Source organism: Lycium barbarum, chromosome 1 (genome assembly GCF_019175385.1).
Source record: "Lycium barbarum isolate Lr01 chromosome 1, ASM1917538v2, whole genome shotgun sequence".
NCBI classification, from domain to species: domain Eukaryota; kingdom Viridiplantae; phylum Streptophyta; class Magnoliopsida; order Solanales; family Solanaceae; genus Lycium; species Lycium barbarum.
Window position 1 is genome coordinate 139,219,669 of NC_083337.1, and position 19,812 is coordinate 139,239,480.

The 19,812-nt window shown below is 34.4% G+C and overlaps 1 protein-coding gene, 1 long non-coding RNA gene and 1 other non-coding gene across 3 annotated transcripts; 2 read left to right on the forward strand and 1 right to left on the reverse strand.

Moving 5' to 3' along the window:
• The first annotated feature begins 4,118 nt into the window (after positions 1 to 4,118).
• Positions 4,119 to 8,609, forward strand: LOC132639706 (luminal-binding protein 4). Its single transcript, XM_060356142.1, has 8 exons — positions 4,119 to 4,277; positions 5,695 to 5,962; positions 6,047 to 6,261; positions 6,366 to 6,608; positions 6,793 to 7,272; positions 7,356 to 7,510; positions 7,626 to 7,708; positions 7,821 to 8,609. Exons 1-8 carry the CDS (start codon positions 4,229 to 4,231, stop codon positions 8,320 to 8,322), a joined length of 1,995 nt encoding a protein of 664 aa, XP_060212125.1. The 5' UTR covers positions 4,119 to 4,228; the 3' UTR covers positions 8,323 to 8,609.
• Positions 8,610 to 9,698: 1,089 nt separating this feature from the next.
• Positions 9,699 to 9,769, reverse strand: TRNAG-CCC (transfer RNA glycine (anticodon CCC)). Its single transcript has one exon. It is a non-coding gene; the product is annotated as a tRNA-Gly (tRNA).
• Positions 9,770 to 14,995: 5,226 nt separating this feature from the next.
• On the forward strand, positions 14,996 to 19,088 carry LOC132639716 (uncharacterized). The gene is made up of 2 exons (XR_009582118.1): positions 14,996 to 15,895; positions 18,858 to 19,088. It is a non-coding gene; the product is annotated as an uncharacterized LOC132639716 (long non-coding RNA).
• The last annotated feature ends 724 nt before the right edge of the window (positions 19,089 to 19,812 follow it).

Below are 19,812 nucleotides of genomic sequence, written 5' to 3' on the forward strand. Positions count from 1 at the left end.
GGTAAATCTGATCTATTTCGAGTAGGATAGGGGTATTTTTGGGCGTTTTCCTAAGAATTAATTAACATTCAAATAAATGAAAAAGGTAATCTTTAACAATACATCATTCGTATATGTACTTGTAAGTTGTGACCTCAAGATTTACGAAGCTCATATTTATTTTATTGCAACTTATTACTTTTGTATGTAACAAAAATAATATAACATTTTTGTATGTAAAATTAATTATTTATTGATGATTGTAAAGATATTTATGTATTTTCGGTATTTTATTATTTTCAGATAATTTCTATTAAGCACTCGTTTTCAAAGAAAATATTCATATGGAAGACTTTAAAGTTTGTGGACATATTATGTATCCTTAACTATTTTTAATAAGTAATCAAAAGTAATTTCATATATATTGATAAACATTGCAGTGGTGTTGGTGCATTTAGTTTTGATAAATTAATAATAATAAGTTTAATGACATTTCGTAGCAACATAATAATGGAATAATGATGGATTTTTGTTCACATCATAAAATAAATAGAAAAAAATATTAAAATAATGAAGAATTGCGATTAAAAATGAAATTTGTCGCTAATTTTTGTTGCAGAAAGTTTTAGACAAAAAATTTCTATCGCTTACATTATTATTCATAGTAGTTTTACATAATTTTATTTTATTAAATTAAACTAAAAATTTAAAATCTAATATGGTTGGTATCTTTTTTTTTTTCCGCCGAGGAAGATGTTAATATGGTTGGTATCTAAGTCCAATTCTTTTTAGATAAGTACTAGTTGTAAATTCCAACTTTTAAAAAATAATGAAATTATATCTAATTAAAGTGTGTAAAGTATCATATAAATTACAAAATAACAACATTTTCCCCCAAGAAGTAGTAAAGGAATATCGCTATCGTGGGAAAAAAAACATTGGATTGATTGAAGGGGAGGAGAGCAATATCTTGTGGGAAAAGGCAATTGCCTGGCAAGATCCGAATCTTACATTGTAATGTTCCTTTACTATCTTAATAACTTGTTCACTATCATAAATCAAATTGTACACTGTATTTATGAATAAAATTAATATGATTTATATACAAAAAGGGTCTTGTATCTCTTGTGACTTTTATTTGATATTTTATAACACTTTTTTATGTTATTAAAATTATAATGTTAAAGATTTAATGTGGTTGATATATAAGTGTGTGACAAAACTAGCTAGTATAAGTACTTCAAATTAAACATAGTATTACTTATAATTTCACATGTAATTTAAATAAATATTAATTAAATAGAATATTTGATTATATCAAATTGAAAAAACCCACATGTTGTATTTATCTACATTTGCACTAATTATACTCAATATAGCTTAGTAACAAGTTGCACAGCGGTATTTTTTTCTAAGTGGACGTAATTTTTTTTTAATAAGTAAAGTGTATAATTTTTTAAATTAAATAAACCGTATAGTTTGCTATATATATCAAATACAAAAAGTATGTAGAGACTATTCATCTTCATTTGTATGGAAATATGGATCAATTTTAGTTGGTCAAATGTTTTGGGAATATGAATAAATCATTGTATTTATTAGTGAGTTTTGGAGGAAAACATTGCAAAGTCAAAAGAAGGTTATGGTAGTCTTTCCACATGTGTGGCCACATTTAGGCCAAATAAGTGTGATCATTTAGCATCTCTCTTAATCTTATTCTTCCAAACTTACCCTTATTTATAATCAAGAATTATTAAATAGCTTCCTTTTCTAGGCATTAAGTAGGATTAAGTTAATAGAAACACTCATATTTTTTAAAAGTAAGCAATTTTTTAAGGGGTATGCATAAGCTAAAAATGCTACTTATATTATGGAATGGAGGGAGTACTTTCTTAGAATCAACTAATCCTCCTTCCAACACCGTACATAATATCATGTTCTTAGAATCAACTAATCCTCCTTCCAACACCGTACATAATATCATGTTTTTAAAGTTTCATACTTCACCCATTTCTCTCATCCATTTTAGTAAAACATAGATAAAATAACACATTGTGTGAAAATATTCCTATTGATATCACTAGATCATGAATCTTAGTGAAAGCACATTTACCAAACTAGTTGTGTGATCCAAGAAGATTTTTCTCAACAACATATTTATTTTCATAGAAATACGGGGAATATAAATGAATAGGAGCTCAAAAGACTCATGACAACAAAGCAGCAACAATAACATACCAGTGTAATCCCACAAGTGGATCTGGAGAAGTAGATTGTACGCAGACCTTACCCCTATTTTGGAAAATAGAGAGGTTGTTCTCAGTAGACCTTATTCCTTCTCAAACTCACCTAGCGGTCTTTTTCATCTCGTAAAGCGATATTTCTCTTTTTTATCATCTCTTCAAGGACATAGAGCTTCGGTTCCCCTTCTTTCTAATGGACTACGAGGACCCTAGGACTGAGGGATTGAATACCCGGATCGAATCAAAGTTCACGCCGCCCGCCCTAAACAAATAGGAGGCGTGAGCCACAGGTCGCACATAAGCCGCCGGGTCGCACGATAGAAGAACACTTCGGCTCACAAGAAAGCATATCAAAGTAGGTCAGAAAAACCACAAAGCAAACTTGTAAATTATTTACCTAGACATATCAATTCATCTAAAGAACTTATATCAACCATAACGGGATTGTTAAGGTACTTCATAACTCTAGGCTTGACATTCATATTATTTCTCAAAAGTGTGAGTGTTTGATTGTTTACTGTCTTAAGTTGTGGTTAGTTACATTCACATAGTACTCGATCGACCAATTTTTGCACTTTATTACCTCTTGAAAATTAGGTAGCTTGATGTAATTAATCGTGAATTCTTGTGGGAACGATATTTTATATTATATATTTGTATGGCCATATGTACTTGTGTGCGTTGAAATCAGCAGTAATTTCTCACCGCGGAATGAGTTACCAATAGAATAGAAATCAAGACCTTTATTGTCATATTTATCTTTTTTGTTCTGCTGCTATATATATACATATATGTCCACTGATACATCTTGCAAATTTACTTGTAACGCGCACATGTCAATTTTCGTGATAGAAACGAGATCTGCGTTTGCTAAGTATGACAAATGCAGGGGCGATTTTAGGTGCAAAAAATGGGGCACGTGAACACATGGTCTCTCCGTAAAACTAGGTATTTTATGTATATATTTTCTAAATTTAGTATAATACTATCTGCTGGAACACATGCTACAAACAAGTTAAATTGTGCACTTGATTGAAGGTTGAGTTATTTACCTAGAAGTTTAGGGATCAAGCCTCACTTAATACAATTTTTCCTTCTTTTTTTAGTTGTGAACTCATATTGCAAAAATTCTTGATTCGCCTTTGGACAAATACAATACGAAACGGTAATAATTAAAGTATTTTTGGGCTTAAAGAGGACTAGATTAGCTGGAAGAGTTAACGAACTTAATTTTAACCCTTAATATACTGCTGTAATTGTTTTTGAGTATAGTTAAGTAGATGCGACTTTCTGCTTGATGCTTAGGATCAAGTAGGAAATAGCATGAGGTTTTGTTTTGCTTGTAAATACTTTTCTTGATAAAATACTATACAGTTACCCAAAAAAAGTATTTTTGTTCCTACTTCTAATAGATTAAGCAAAGTGAACAATTTATGGATAAATTTGAACCTCTTTCCGAGAAAAAATGAAACACACAGTGGACATTTGATCTAAATTTGAAGTATTTGGACCAAATAAATAAATAAATTTGAAGTATGAAATTAAAAAGAAAAAGAAAAGAGTTTTTGACGAACTTTCTGCGTAAACTCTAGTTACCGAAAGGCAATGGGCGCAACTGCCTAAATATCACCAACCATACGTGAAATCAACGGTTTAAATCTTCCCAACACAAAATTGAATCTGATTGGTCCATGTCATCACTTATGACATGCTCGTCAATTTACACTGTGCGAGTCGTTAAAACAAACGCGGCATCTTCTCATTGGTTCTCACATTCACATACCTTGCATCTGATTGGTCCACGTCATCAAATATGACACTCATAGGCTTTTTTTTTTAAGTAAATGTTTCGGCACGTAGAGCAAACGAACCTTTATATATATGGTGGATCTCAAGTTGATATTTGAAGAGTCCATAACCGTCTCTACAAAGAGAGAAGGAAGAGGAGAATTATTAGCCTGTATTTGAAGAGAGTTTATTAGTGGAACGTGTTAGATCGTTGAGCAATGGCTGGTGGTGCGTTGAAGAGAAGCGCATCCTTGATCGTCTTGTTCGGTAAGCTTTTCAATTGTTTAATTACATGCAAATCTTCGATTGAAATTAGCCGTGGCCAATTTATGTGTAATTTTTTGGGGGCACGTGAACCATGATCTTTCCGCTAAACTAGATATTTCATGTATATATTGATCTAATATTACCTCCTGGCACTCATACTACAAAAAATGCTTAATGGTGCATTTAGTTAAAAAGCTTAGTCATTTATGGAGAGGAACAATGATCAATTCCCACTTGCATTTTTTCCTTTGTGCACCTATATTCTAGAAATACTAGATTTGCCTCTACTGAGTTCCTGAGATAATGAAAACGAGAATGACAAGTGAGCGCGAAATATTTTGCGATAACAATGGCAGAGTAGCTGATAGTTAGTTAGGTTAGAAGATTCACATCTGTTAACTTTCAGATTGGTGGATTGTAGGAATTCACATCTGTTAATTAACTTTTACGGTTGATTGGTCAATTCCACAATCTTCAATTGAAATTTGCAAGTTGCATAAGTGGCTGACAGTTAGGTTAGAATATTGACGTCTTTTACTTTTAGATTTGTATAGTATATATACTCAGTTTTGGTATGATATTCCTGAAATATTCAGATCTGGTACCTGTCTATTTGTTCGGAGTATGAGATCACTTAGATAGAATTGAAAGAACAATGATAGAATGCTTGCTTATTGAGATAATGGTCAAAAACACACCTAAAAGTATCACTTTTTTTGCGAGTTTACTACCTGAACTATCAAGTGTTTACGTTTCTTACCTGAACTATCACCAACTATTTATGCACGCCTCGAAATTAATGAGTCAACTGCCATGTGGACAAAATTTTGAGCTAGTTTCAATCTTCCTTTCCCTTTTTTTGCGACCTATTTATTCATCCAAAAAGGGATAAACGAAACGGCATCCTTGAAGTTATATGCATTTGTTGCAAAAGAGCATGAAGTTGAGTGACCTTCAATTTTCCTTTCCTATTCCTTTCCCTTTTTTGTGTCAATCTAGTCTTTGTAAATGCATGTAACCAGAGCTACCCGGTTACTACTAAAGTGTCAATTGTGAAAATAATGCTCCGAAGCCTTCCCTCCTAGAGTAGGGATTAGCTTAAACAATTTGTTGACTTCTTTTGCGCGTCCTTTGCGTTCTTCTCTGATATATTATTAAACCTCTTTTAGATGCAATGATTCTATCCTTTACAGTTTTCTCACTATAGATATGAGGACATCCGCGTTAAAATTTGTAATGGCTAGCAATGCTATTTTTGGGAAAACAAAGAAAAAAATGTTTTGTTTGGTCCTAACATTGGAATATTCCTTTGTTTGGGGAAAGGTTGTAGTTTTGCCACTTAAACCGGAAAAAGTGGAAACTATAGATGTTCATAGTCATAGCAGTGCATTGAGTTGTTCGCTGTGTTTCTCTACAGGTTGCTTGTTTGCATTGTCTATAGCCAAAGAAGAAGCTACCAAGTTGGGAACAGTTATTGGGATAGATCTTGGAACAACTTACTCATGTGTTGGTGTTTACAAGAATGGACATGTAGAAATCATAGCAAATGACCAAGGTAACCGCATCACCCCTTCATGGGTTGCCTTCACAGACGATGAGAGGTTGATTGGTGAGGCAGCGAAGAATCTAGCCGCTGTTAACCCAGAGAGGACCATCTTCGATGTCAAAAGACTTATCGGAAGAAAGTAAGCCATTGTCATCTTTTGTAATATATTATGTCTGAATGTTTGTGTGATATAGTAGCAATGACTAAACTATCTATTTGATAGGTTTGAAGACAAGGAAGTTCAAAGGGACATGAAACTTGTTCCTTACAAGATTGTTAACAAGGATGGTAAACCATACATCCAAGTTAAGATTAAAGATGGGGAGACCAAGGTCTTCAGTCCTGAGGAGATCAGCGCCATGATTTTGACCAAGATGAAGGAAACAGCTGAAGCTTACCTTGGAAAGAAAATCAAGGATGCAGTTGTCACTGTTCCCGGTAACGTTGAAAAGTTCTTTCTCTAGATAGATTATGACTCGTTCCAAATATTGTTTCATATGATGGCTGATATTTTTATGTGTTCTCTCCTTTAAATCTTGCAGCATACTTTAATGATGCCCAGAGGCAGGCCACTAAGGATGCAGGTGTAATTGCTGGACTAAATGTGGCAAGAATCATTAACGAACCCACTGCAGCAGCTATTGCCTATGGATTAGATAAGAAAGGTGGTGAAAAGAACATCCTTGTCTTTGACCTTGGTGGTGGGACATTTGATGTTAGCATCCTCACCATTGATAATGGTGTTTTTGAAGTTCTTTCCACAAATGGAGACACCCACCTAGGAGGTCAGCACCCTTTTTCACTGCGCATCAATTGCTCTATTCTTTTTGTTAGTTTCTACATTTTCCCCATATATTGAAGAAAAGAAATGCTAGTCATGAATTTCAAGCTGTAAACTAGTTCTGTAACTCGGTTTCAAATCAGCCCTGTTCACAAGTTAACACTGCACTGATGGTTTCTTGATTGCAGGAGAGGATTTTGACCAGAGGATTATGGAGTACTTCATTAAATTGATTAAGAAGAAGCACGGGAAGGACATCAGCAAGGACAACAGGGCTTTGGGTAAGCTTAGGAGAGAAGCTGAGCGAGCCAAGAGATCATTGAGTAGTCAGCACCAAGTTAGGGTAGAGATTGAATCTCTATTCGATGGTGTGGATTTCTCTGAACCACTTACTCGGGCACGTTTTGAGGAGTTAAACAATGATTTGTTCAGAAAGACAATGGGGCCTGTTAAGAAGGCTATGGAGGACGCAGGTCTACAGAAAAACCAGATTGATGAAATTGTACTTGTTGGTGGAAGTACCAGAATTCCAAAAGTTCAACAGCTTTTGAAGGATTATTTTGATGGCAAGGAACCAAGCAAGGGTGTCAACCCTGATGAAGCAGTTGCTTATGGTGCAGCTGTACAAGGAGGAATTTTGAGTGGCGAGGGAGGTGATGAAACCAAAGGTATTGCTTCTTCTGTCTTTATCCGTTTGATGGAGCTTTTTCGAAAAGCATATATTTGACAATTAACTTTGGAATTTAACCAGATATTCTTCTTCTGGATGTGGCTCCACTTACTCTTGGTATTGAAACTGTTGGCGGAGTGATGACTAAGTTGATCCCAAGAAACACTGTTATTCCTACTAAAAAGTCTCAAGTCTTCACCACTTATCAGGATCAACAGACAACAGTGACAATTCAGGTATCTCGTCAGAACTATTTTTTTAGTTGGCTCAACGTGTTTTGCTGAAAGTCTCAAGAGAAGAAATATGTCTGGACTTACTGGCTCTTCTGACATGAAAAATTCTTACCTTCAGGTTTTTGAAGGTGAACGTAGTCTCACTAAGGACTGCAGACAGCTTGGAAAGTTTGATTTAACTGGAATAGCTCCAGCTCCAAGGTACTTGTCTACTGCACCTGGTTGAGAAGAATGTCTAATGAGTTTCTATGCCTGCTTGACTAAAATAATATTATTGCCTGCTTGACTAATTTTTTTTTTCTTATTTCAACAGAGGAACTCCTCAAATTGAGGTTACATTTGAAGTTGATGCAAATGGTATTCTGAATGTCAAAGCTGAAGACAAAGCCTCTGGAAAAGCAGAGAAGATCACAATTACCAATGATAAAGGTCGCTTGAGTCAAGAAGAAATTGAACGTATGGTCAAGGAGGCAGAGGAATTCGCTGAGGAGGATAAGAAAGTCAAAGAAAGAATTGATGCCAGAAACAGCCTGGAGACATACGTATATAACATGAGGAACCAAATAAATGACAAGGACAAGCTTGCAGACAAGCTAGAGTCTGATGAGAAAGAGAAGATTGAAACGGCGACAAAAGAAGCGCTTGAATGGATGGATGACAACCAGAGTGCTGAGAAGGAAGATTATGAGGAAAAGCTGAAAGAAGTGGAAGCTGTGTGCAACCCAATAATCACTGCGGTGTATCAGAAATCTGGTGGAGCGCCGGGAGGAGAATCAGGTGCTAGCGAGGATGATGATGATCATGATGAACTGTAGATGATTGCTAGTTTATAGTTTTCTATTAAAACAAGTGATAGGATACACATGGTTTTCTCATATTTCCTGTTGACAGCGACAAATAGATTAAGATGAGGAGACATTGATGAGGCACATTGATCAATTTAGAGCTAGTTATTCTAAATTGATCAAATTTAAGGACGACAGAAGAACCTTCCCCTAGTTCATTTTTGGAAGACAAGTGTGATGTATAGTGACATTCATCAATTTAGAGTTGCTACTTTTGTATTCTTTCAGATATGATGTTAAAATTAAACTTTGCACTATGGTTTAGTAAATTTTATTTGGTCCCAAGCTATAACTTTAAGAAAGACCCAACTAATAATGAGTTATGACAACCTATGAAACTGTCCTCTGTCCAGTTGGCATTTTATACTACTTCGCCTGGCTCGCTTCAACTGATCCTATTAGGAAGAGTAACTAAGCACACATTGTTAAACTACCGTGTGAGATTAACTGAGTGACATTTATTATATGATGGATTTTAGCCAGTTCCCAAGTGACATGCACACCTTGGATGTAAAAAGATGCAAATAAGGAAAAGCGATGAGCAAACCAGATGGATGATTCAAGAGGTTTATTCAGAACCTTCTCCATCACTGAGATGCTGCTATTTGTTCTGAATGAATGAATATCAGCAGGCATGTGAATGGCAAAAGAAAGGATCCTGTGCTGGATACTTCTCTTTGTAATGGGTGTATTCTATTTGAAGTGTCAACACCTGACATAGGAACGGTTTAGTTTGTAGATGTAACAACTCTCAATAGAAATAGGAATGGAGAAGCAGCCAATAGGTATATTGTAAGTGTAAGGAGAAATCATAAAAAAGGTATATTGTAAGTGTAAGGAGAAATCATGCACACCTTGGATGTAAAGCTCGCTTCAACTGATCCTATTAGGAAGAGTAACTAAGCACACATTATTAAACTACCGTGTGAGATTAACTGAGTGACATTTATTATATGATGGATTTTAGCCAGTTCCCAAGTGACATGCACACCTTGGATGTAAAAAGATGCAAATAAGGAAAAGCGATGAGCAAACCAGATGGATGATTCAAGAGGTTTATTCAGAACCTTCTCCATCACTGAGATGCTGCTATTTGTTCTGAATGAATGAATATCAGCAGGCATGTGAATGGCAAAAGAAAGGATCCTGTGCTGGATACTTCTCTTTGTAATGGGTGTATTCTATTTGAAGTGTCAACACCTGACATAGGAACGGTTTAGTTTGTAGATGTAACAACTCTCAATAGAAATAGGAATGGAGAAGCAGCCAATAGGTATATTGTAAGTGTAAGGAGAAATCATAAAAAAGGTATATTGTAAGTGTAAGGAGAAATCATAAAAAAGTATTGCGCATCCAGGGAATCGAACCCTGGTCAGTACCGTGGGAGGGTACTATGATACCACTACACCAGATGCGCCATGCTGTTTGTATTGCCGTCTACTATTTCTTATCTAACCTGGAAGAAAATGGAAGTCCACCAAACTTAAAATGTAAGTTAGAGACATTAAACAAAAAGTTAAAAAGGAAATAATTGAACCCGAGTTATTTTCTCCAGCATTATTCACTATCTTTGACATGCAAAATAATAAATTCTTGTATGTTGTAGTTTACCTCCAATTAATTCTATGAAAAATGTATTTAGGAAGAGGAAACTAAATCTAAGGTGACAGCATCTCATGTTAGCAGTTAGCACGTTTATCTTCGGTTTTAGTTTTATTCGTGCAGAGCAATATTGGACAATTAGTATGGCTAATGATTGCGTAAGAACTAATTAAGAACAGTGTCGGCATAGAAAGCTTGATATTTAACCCTTTCCAGCGATATGGCGTTGTCAAACTGTCCACGAGTTCAGTGTCAAAATGAGAGAAACCTAGTGGCCTGTCAGCCTAGCATACCAGCATTTGATGAACATAATAAAATATTGCAGCTTCTTTTGGTTTTATATACACATTATTAATGCTGGATATCTTCTTTTTACATTCTCGTTTAACAAACAAAATACATAAAGCTGGAAGCAGATCAATTTATAATTATAACTTGACCTACTAAGATATGTGTTAGTGTACTCCTCTAAACTGCTTTAGCTTGAATAAGCTTAAACAAGGTGTTTTTAGAACACTATTTTTGATATCTTCTCATCTAAGTTTTAGCAAAAACTAATTTTCAACTGAACACCCGGAAAAAAGACAGGAAAACTACTCAACAATAGTGTTTCAAAGCTTTTACTTTGAGTACAATAACAACAACATACCCGTGTAATTCCACAAATGGGGTCTGGAGAGGGCAAAGTGTACACAAACCTTACCTTTATCTTGGGAGGTGATTGTTTCCGAAAAAAAAATTACTTTTAGTAAGAACTTAAAAACGTTTTGAAACATTTTCTTTGAAAAGTAGTTAAAAGGTTTTCTCAAAGTTTTGGAGCCCAAATCTGATGTTGAAAAATAAAAACTATGACAAAGTTAAAGAAAAATATATAAATTTTATTATAATAAATATTTTTATGGATAAAATAATTTTAAAAATTATATATATATGATGTCGGGTTAATTTAGTCTCGGGTTGACTTTTTTTAGTTAATACTTAATACCAAATCCAACCACTTATAGTGATTTTTTTAAAATACCAAATCAAATCAAACCAATTCATTAGTCATTTTTTTTTTTACCGATTTAACTCGATTTGTCGGTTTCGTTCACCCCTAACCTTGGAGTGCACATCCTGCATTATGTAATACTTTCCCTGTAAGTCAATATCTTATTTGAACATTTGTACAAGCTCGTGTAGTAGAAATTTTGTTCAACGAATTGAATATACAGTACTCTTCATGTTTGTGGTGAGTATTATCTATTTATTTTATGTTTTGCGAATTCTGAAAAATAATAATTTAAAAAGACAAGTTGTCATTTTGGATAGGCAAAAGTCATAGATAGCCCCTAAACTTTATCACATTTTCTTTTGGGGTATCTAAACCGAGAGTTGTACGTAGTGGGTATCTAAATCAGTCCGAATTCGATCCCATTGGATATTTTTTTTTACAATAATCAGCAAAATTAGGAGAGTGTATTACACTCTCCATGACATGACAACTTTGTCAAATGAAAACATGACATGTGGCGGCAGGGTCATCATAATAATTAAAAAATAAATTATACAACACCCACCCACCATTTTCATCTCCGGCTGCCGCACCCCCCCCCCCCCCCCCCATTTTCATCTCCTTCGCCCCCCCCCCCCCCACCACCACCACCACCACCACCACCACCACCATCATTTTCATCTCATTAAAGAAGTAATTTTAAAAAAATAACGGACCCCACCACAACCAAAACAATCACCACGTCAAACCCACCACCACCGACCGCCATTCCCCACCCCCAGCCGCCGTTCCTCCACCCCACCAACAATTATTCTCCTTTTCTTCCTCATCAACCCAAACGTTTCTACATCCCCATCCCCACCCACCCAACACAACCCTACCCTTCTTCTTCCCCGCAAAACCATTCCCGACTTTCCACCAACTCAACAACCTATTTTTATTCTTCCTACACCTGATATCGTTGTCAGTTGACTGCCAAAATCCGGCTAAAACAGGCCATACCAACCCTTTTCCGGATGGCTTTCAAGTTGTTCCTTTCGTTTTCACAAAATTTTCCACCAAATTTTTTTGCAGATATGAAAAGTGCGAAAATTTGTTAAATCTTCCATGGATATTAGCCGGAAATTTTATCTCCGACGAACCTTTTTATTCATCTATTTAATAGTTGCATAATAGTTTTATGGATAAAGGACTTACTATTTTAAGAATGAATTAATGGAGTTATGAGAACAATTAACAGAGGGATGTGGTAGCTAAAATGGTGGTTAGAAAAGCAAAAGAGGACCCACGCTGAAAGAGAATAAGAAAGAGAAACAGATTATTTGAAAATCAAAATAAATGAAAAATAAGAAGAAAGGAAAAAGTTATTTAAGAAATACTAAAATAAGATTTTACAAGAGGACCCACGCGCCTATTGTACGTACAGTTCAGTTTATGTGTCATGTGGGCAAAAAATATCTATGTGGTACAAATTCATAGTAGTTTAGATATTAAATTAGAACAATATTAGGTTTAGATAGGCATGGGAAAAATATGATAAAATTTAGAGGCTATCTATGACTTTTTCCTTGTGGATAAATATTGATAACTATTTCGAGTACTAGATGGAGGACAGTACGCATTCTATTAGACACCACATGTATTGTGATTCAAATATGTACTATCTTAATTTTATACTACTTTTTTGTATTATATTAAAGCTTATTATTTTTTATTTAACAAGTGATACATTCCATCAAAAAAGGATTAATAATTCTTAATTTTTCGATTCATTAGTGATATTTTATAAATTAATCGAAACATACTCAGATAAAAGAGAAATCGAAATGATTGTTACAATTTCTAAAAGTGTAATTTAAATTAGGAAAAGTATACCCCTCAATTTTGCGATTTAGAGCAGATATACCCCCGTTATAAAAGTGGTATAAATATATCCCTGCCGTTACAAAATGGTGCAAATATACCCTTTTTGTTGACGGAATTTTTTTTTAAAATCATTTAGTTTATTTTTTAATTAAAAAAAATACCACGTGGCTTTAAAAAAAGTCTACCCATTTTTTTTTAGTAAACATATTTTTCTAAAGCCATGATTATTTTTTTCTGGTAAGTCGGGTTTGGTTCGTTTAAAAAAATGGGTAGATTTATTTATTTTTACAGCCACGGAGATATTTTTTTAAACGAACCAGACCCGACCCACCATATTTTTTTTTACCATGTGGCATTAAAAAAATATGTCTACTCCAAAAAAATGAGTAGACTTTTTTTTAAATTAAAAAATAAGCTAAATGATTTTTTTTAAAAATCCCGTTAGCGAAAAGTGTATATTTGCACTATTTGTGTAAGGGCAGGGGTCTATTTGCATCATTTTATAATGTCAAGGGTATATATAGACCACTTTTTTAATGGGGGTATATCTACTCTAAATCGCAAAATTGAGGGGTATATTTGCACCTTTTCCCTTTTAATTATATACAATAAAATAACTAAAAATCAATATAATATATATTTTTTTAAAATAAGGGAAAAGGTTCAAATATACCACCGACATATACGATTTAGAACAAATATACCCTCATTAAAAAATGACTCATTTATACCCCTTTCTTTACACAATAACTCAAATATACCTTTTTGGTTGACGGAAGTGAAAAATTCGATTTTAAATATTTTTTATATTAAATAAAAGCCACATTGGGTACATTTGATCCTTCTCGCAAAGTTAATGGGTATATATTTAATCCTTCTGACGCGTTAATTTTTGGGGAAATTTCATACATATACGATTAGGTCACTTACATTGCAAAAAAAAAAAAAAAAAATCCAAAACTTACATTGCAAAGCTCTAACCCAAAACTCCCCTCTCTCTCCACTGCCTCCTTCTTTTTTGGTTTTTTTTTTAAATGTTTTTATTATTATTTTTTAATTTTGTTTAATAGAGTATTATAATTCATATACCCATATACACTCATATGCAATATTATAATCCATATACTCATATACAATATTATGCACTCATATACAATATTATACAAAAATTATAATCCATATACCCATATACATTCATATACACCTATATACAAATATTATACACCCATATACAATATTATAACCCTTATATCCATATACCCGTATGCAATATTATGCACCCATATACATTCATATACAATATTATACACCCATATACAATATTATAACTTATATATCCATATACACTCATATACAATATTATACAATATAATACATCCATATACAATATTATAACCCATATATCCATATATACCCATATACAATATTATACACCCATATATAGTCATAGTCGGAGTTCCGTTCTCCGACGTATACACCCATATACACCGACATACAATATTATACACTCATATACACTCACATACACTCATCGCCGGAGTTCCGTTCTCCGGCGAACTCCAATACCACCACCAGAACCAACTGTTCAAATATCAAAGATCTGACGTGACAGAGGGAGAGGGGAAATAAAAAAAAAATTAAAGATCCGGCGTGACAGAGGAAGATGGGAAATTAAAAAAAAAAACTAAAAAAAAAAAGGGAGGGGGGGGGGGGGGGGGAGGGGAGGGGAGGGAAGAAGAAGGGAATGGGTTTTTGACAAGTAATTTTTGTTTAAACTGAAGATGGGCTATTGTAGGCAAGAAACTCAAATATAGGCTAAATTTGGTAGCATTGGTACCTCAATTGAAACTGACTGTAATTATCTCTTAATTTTTTCACTTCCCTCAACTGAAAAGGGTATATTTGAGCCAATTGTGTAACGGTAGGGATATAATTAAATCACTTTTTTAACCGTGGGTATATTTACACTAAATCATACTCTCTCCGTCCCGATTTACATGATATTTTTTCTCTTTTTTAGTAACAATTCAATTCTAAATTTACTTTTTTATTTATAATAAAATGATTTCTAATCACACTAACTTTTATAATTTGTTATAAATCATAATTTATTTATTTTTTAATTTATTTCTGAAATTTCGTCTCCGTTCAAAATCCTCGTATAAAATGAAACGGTGAAAGTATAGTTTAGGGGTATATTTGGTACTTTCCCCAAAAAGTAATAAGCATTGACATTTGACCACCCAACATTTGACGCATGCGGGTTAACTTTTCCATGGGGAAAGGCAAAAGCAACGTTGGACAGTAGACAAATGTAAGAAAAAACTCAGGTGATCGATTATTTTCGGAAAGAGATCCAGTACCTATAATGGGAGTTGACTTATTCGGAAAGAAATATTCTTCCAGTCCAAATTTATATATTTACTAATTACATAAAAAGTGTACTATAATTTTACTTATTCATAATATATGAAAAAAAAGTTAGAAAAAATCATAATAATAAAAAATAAATAAATTAACATATAGGTCAATCCTCGTATATAAATTGGCACAACGATAGGTGATTATTTTTTAGAAAATGAGATTTTGACCTCTTACCTTTTTCACATATCTTACGTGAAAAAAAAATGAAGATCTCGTAAAATTAAAAAAAAGTTTCTAAAGGTAAAAAAAGAGACCCAATACCCACCCACCACATGTCAAATAGAGCATTCTCCTCGCCTATCTGTCCTCCAATTTTCCTTTTCAGCCAAAAAACCAGACAACACAAAGACCTCTTCTCCTCGCTCGACTAAGGAGGGATTTGTCAGATCTCTTTGGTCGAGCACTACTACAATGTCGTGCGAAAAGATAGATGGTATTGCGAGGTGGTTCGGGACGAGTGTCGCCTCGGCATTCTTCGCATCGTTGGAGCGATGCGCATGTGTGAATCTGACAACATATGCATCTGATGATGAGGAAGAAGAAGAAGCTAAAGATAGGCCTTTGTTTATGAACAATTTGCCTTCTCATGTTGATCCTTGTCCTCAGGCTCACAATTCTACCTCCGTTGTCAACCTCCCTGTTTGATCACCCTCAAGGGTAATTTCCATCTGTCCCAACATGAATGTTTGACTAACATTTGAAAGTTTCCTCCCTCTGTCCCAATTTACCTGGCAACTTTCGGATTTCTAGATTCAAACAAGTCTTTCTTTTACCATTAATATTTCATACTCCCTCCGTCCCAATTTATGTAACGTAGTTTGACTGGACATATAGTTTAAGAAATAAAGGAATACTTTTGAATCTTATGGTCTAAAACAAGCTAAAGATATGTGGGTGGTTATGGATATCTCTAAAAAGTAAAGTTTAAAGTTAAATTGTTGCCAAATAAGAAAATGTGTCAATTTTCTTTGGAACTGACTAAAAAGAGAAGTGTGTCATATAAATTGAGACAGAGGGAGTATATCTTTTAACTATTTTAAATTATCAATTATTGTGACTTATAGTACTTTTTAACTAGTTTCCAAATGTGTAAATTTATTCAATGTCCGAATTCACGGTCAAAATTAAACTGTTTGATTCTCGAAATCCAAACTGTGCCACATAAATTGGGACAGAGGGAGTATTTTTTGAATATGATAAAGCTTAATCTTAAAATATTTGGTTGATCTAATCCAGCTTCAAGGATTAGTCAAATTGTTTCTGGGACGCGAAAAGTCTCAAATAAATCGGGACGGAGAGAGTACTACCTTTTCTTCTGATTTAGCTTAGCTATAGAACATATATCTGTTGAGACACGTGGATAGCAGGGAGGCAATGATAAGAATAAATTGTTAATGTAGTGATTGCTTCATGTTGTTAATGCAATATACCATGTTGCTTGGTAGGTGATCCGTATATCTGAACGTTAATTACTGAAAAAATCTATATTGTTAATTGTGCACAAGCATTGCGGGACATTAGGGCATTTTTAATTTGGATCTCTTGCCTTACTAGAATGATTATGTGTTTGGATGTACGAATACATTCACAGATGTTATCAATTTATGTTTCTGAATGTTGAATTTAGTATCTGTCCTTTTCTATGTTAACCAATTAAACATTCGACTATGAGTTCTACAATTGCTTGGAGTCATATAGTCCATTCCACTCTACGTCTTTGCTTAGATGGATGTCTCTATGGCGTTCAAATGATTTGTCATAATTAGACTACTAAAAAAGGGCTTACCCCGTGTAAGAAGTTCTATCTGGCTACTACAAGGGAAGGAAGTGAGTGGATGCATATCATACAACCTTCACTTGCATGTCTGAAAGAGGCTGTTTCAATGCCCCGATGCTGTGATCTACAGGTCATGAAAAGATCACATCTACTATTGTGCTTAAGCTTGCTCTCATATAACTATTGGTTTTAGGAAAATTAACTCTTACCATATCGACTGTTTATCGTCTGCCTTGGAAACAACTAAAGGATGTGTTGTTGGCATTTGCACAACAATTGTTTTAAAGTTCCAGATGCTAATAGAATTGTTTTCTTGGCCCTCTTCTGCCAAATGGATGGACTCTTAAGGGTTGTGACGGTTAGGAAAGAGAGGAAAAGGTTTATTTACTTCATCAACTGAAAAGCTGTCAGTGAATGGAGGTTTTCTTTTCTATTCTTGCAGAAAAATGGTTTAAGGAACAAATGAAGAGAATGGAGTTAAAAGATTAGCGGACTTGTGGTTCTAAGTGGATCTATAGAGGACCTATCTCATGTTGTTTCTCAGAGTTTTATCCTATTAATGGAGAACTGTAGAGGTTGAATCAAGTTAATAGCTGCTACCCTTGGTATTGGTACAACGTTGACACATGTATTGCCAATGGTTGTCTTATACTTCATGCTTTTTTGTTGGACATAGGATCTATTAACAAATGTAACGATGATTTCTTGGAAACTAACTTGGGCTGTTAGAGAATTGGCAGGGCAAGTTTCTGTCATTTTTAGTGCCTAATAGCCCAATGCTTCCTGGTGTGTAGAAAAGAAAAAATGTTTACTATTTATTTCCAAATGTTTCCTTTAGGAACTCCATTCCAGAGATTTTCGAAGAGGATTATGACATCATAGCACATGGAGCTTGCACAATGAATTGTAAAAGAATTCAATTCATTCATATAATAAGCGATCGATCTGATTTGTTAGTTTAAATATAAGATACATTGGGAAATGTATTGCAGGTGAACTACATCTTTCATTATTTGTTTATTGGAGAACTTGTATCGCTTCCGGCTACAATTACCCTGGATCCTGTTTGCTCTTAGTTGGACCATGATTCTGTTTAATCATGCAAAGAAGGTTGCCACTGGATCTTCTTGAGGGATTAAGTTTCAATTTTTATGGTTAGATGTTTAGGTTATGTCTGTTAAGCGAGCATTTGGAAACCCTTTGTCTCAAAGTCAAGAAGCTTTTAGACAGCTGGCTCTATGTTGAGTGCTTTGATGTGTGGAATCCTTATGGTTGGAATTTCTGAATACCAAACCTGAAGAAGATTAACAAATCTTTCCTTAATATAAGTGACTCACAGATTTCTGTGTACGTGTTAAGGAAAACATTCTAAATGGAGCTTACGGTTGGTGAAATTCAGATATATTGTCCAAATTAATCACTTAAGTACTGTTTGACTGTTTATTTAGGTTACTGTCGAAAAGGTCGAGAGGTTCTAGGAAGAGCTTGTTCAAAAAGACATTTGGTTATTATCTGTCAAAGACTTGTTACAAATGCCAAATTTTCTTGATGGAGAACAAGAGTGACATTCTTATCGCAGGGACGTGGACTAATTAATTATTAGGTGCATGACGCCAACTTAAGTAGTGCTTTCCATGATCTTCATAAATAAATAAAAAAGTGGTGCTTTCCATTTTTAGAAGTTGTCTTGATTTAGCCCAAATAGTATTGTGACATCCAAAAGAAAAAGTTAATTTCCTGATCCATAATGGTTGCTTCTTTGCATTTGGTCAGTGTCAAAATTTTGCAGCCCTATCTCTACTGGACAGCTTACGTTTTTTTCTGTTTTTTTTTTTTTTTCAGAACTGGCATCACCAACTTCGTCATATTAATCCCCTGACTCCAAACAGAGGAAATGGAAATGTAATTCTGGTATTAACTGTAATATTTTCTTTTTGTCCTTATTATAGACTGATTTTTCCCATGAAGTGTTGTATGAGGTGTTTGTCCGTCGGCAGTTTTGTTACAAGGTCAAACATTTAAGCACGAACAAGCTGCCTTTTATTGTTCCTTTACCGCGATATTCTTTACCAAGTGCCTTGCTTGCTCTAGGAAAATAGCAAATGCCAGTGAGAGGCTGTTGTACTTTATGTTTCTGAAGCTAACAGTGCAAAATTGGCCCTCAGAAGCATTGACAACATGTTCTTGTCAAGTTTTCAGGCATTACAACTTCTGTGGTCGTAGGGTTATTTATCTAAATTTAATTATCATCACTTTATTTAAGAAAACTTCATAATGAACCAGATTAAAACCCAATAGTTAACAAATTATGCTAAGTATGTGTTATTACTCTGCTAATTCAGGCATTACAACTTCTGCGGCTGTAGGTTTACTTTAAAGTTATTTTACTTTTTTCATATCGCCAGAGTTTACCTATCTAAGCAAACATCTTCACGAACCAGAACATAACTCAGTAGGTAACAAATCGTGCTAATTTTGTGTAATTGTGTTATTACTCCCTCCATCTATCCATGACTATGCTGATTATGGCTGGGAAAAAGTTAGGAAGTTGTGTTTTCTTAAAATAAGCCTTTTCATATCGAAAGGGGATGAGTGAACCTAGTCAGGGGAGTGAAAATGCTAGGGGACACCTCTAGAATTAAGGGCAGTCCGGTGCACTAAGCTCCCGCTATGCTCAGGGTGTAGGGACACCTCTAAATTTAACGTACGTAATTGATTTCATGGAGAGCAATTACACACTTTAGTTGTTCAATTGGTCTTGAACTTTTGATCTTTCTTGCCCCATGGGAAAAACTGC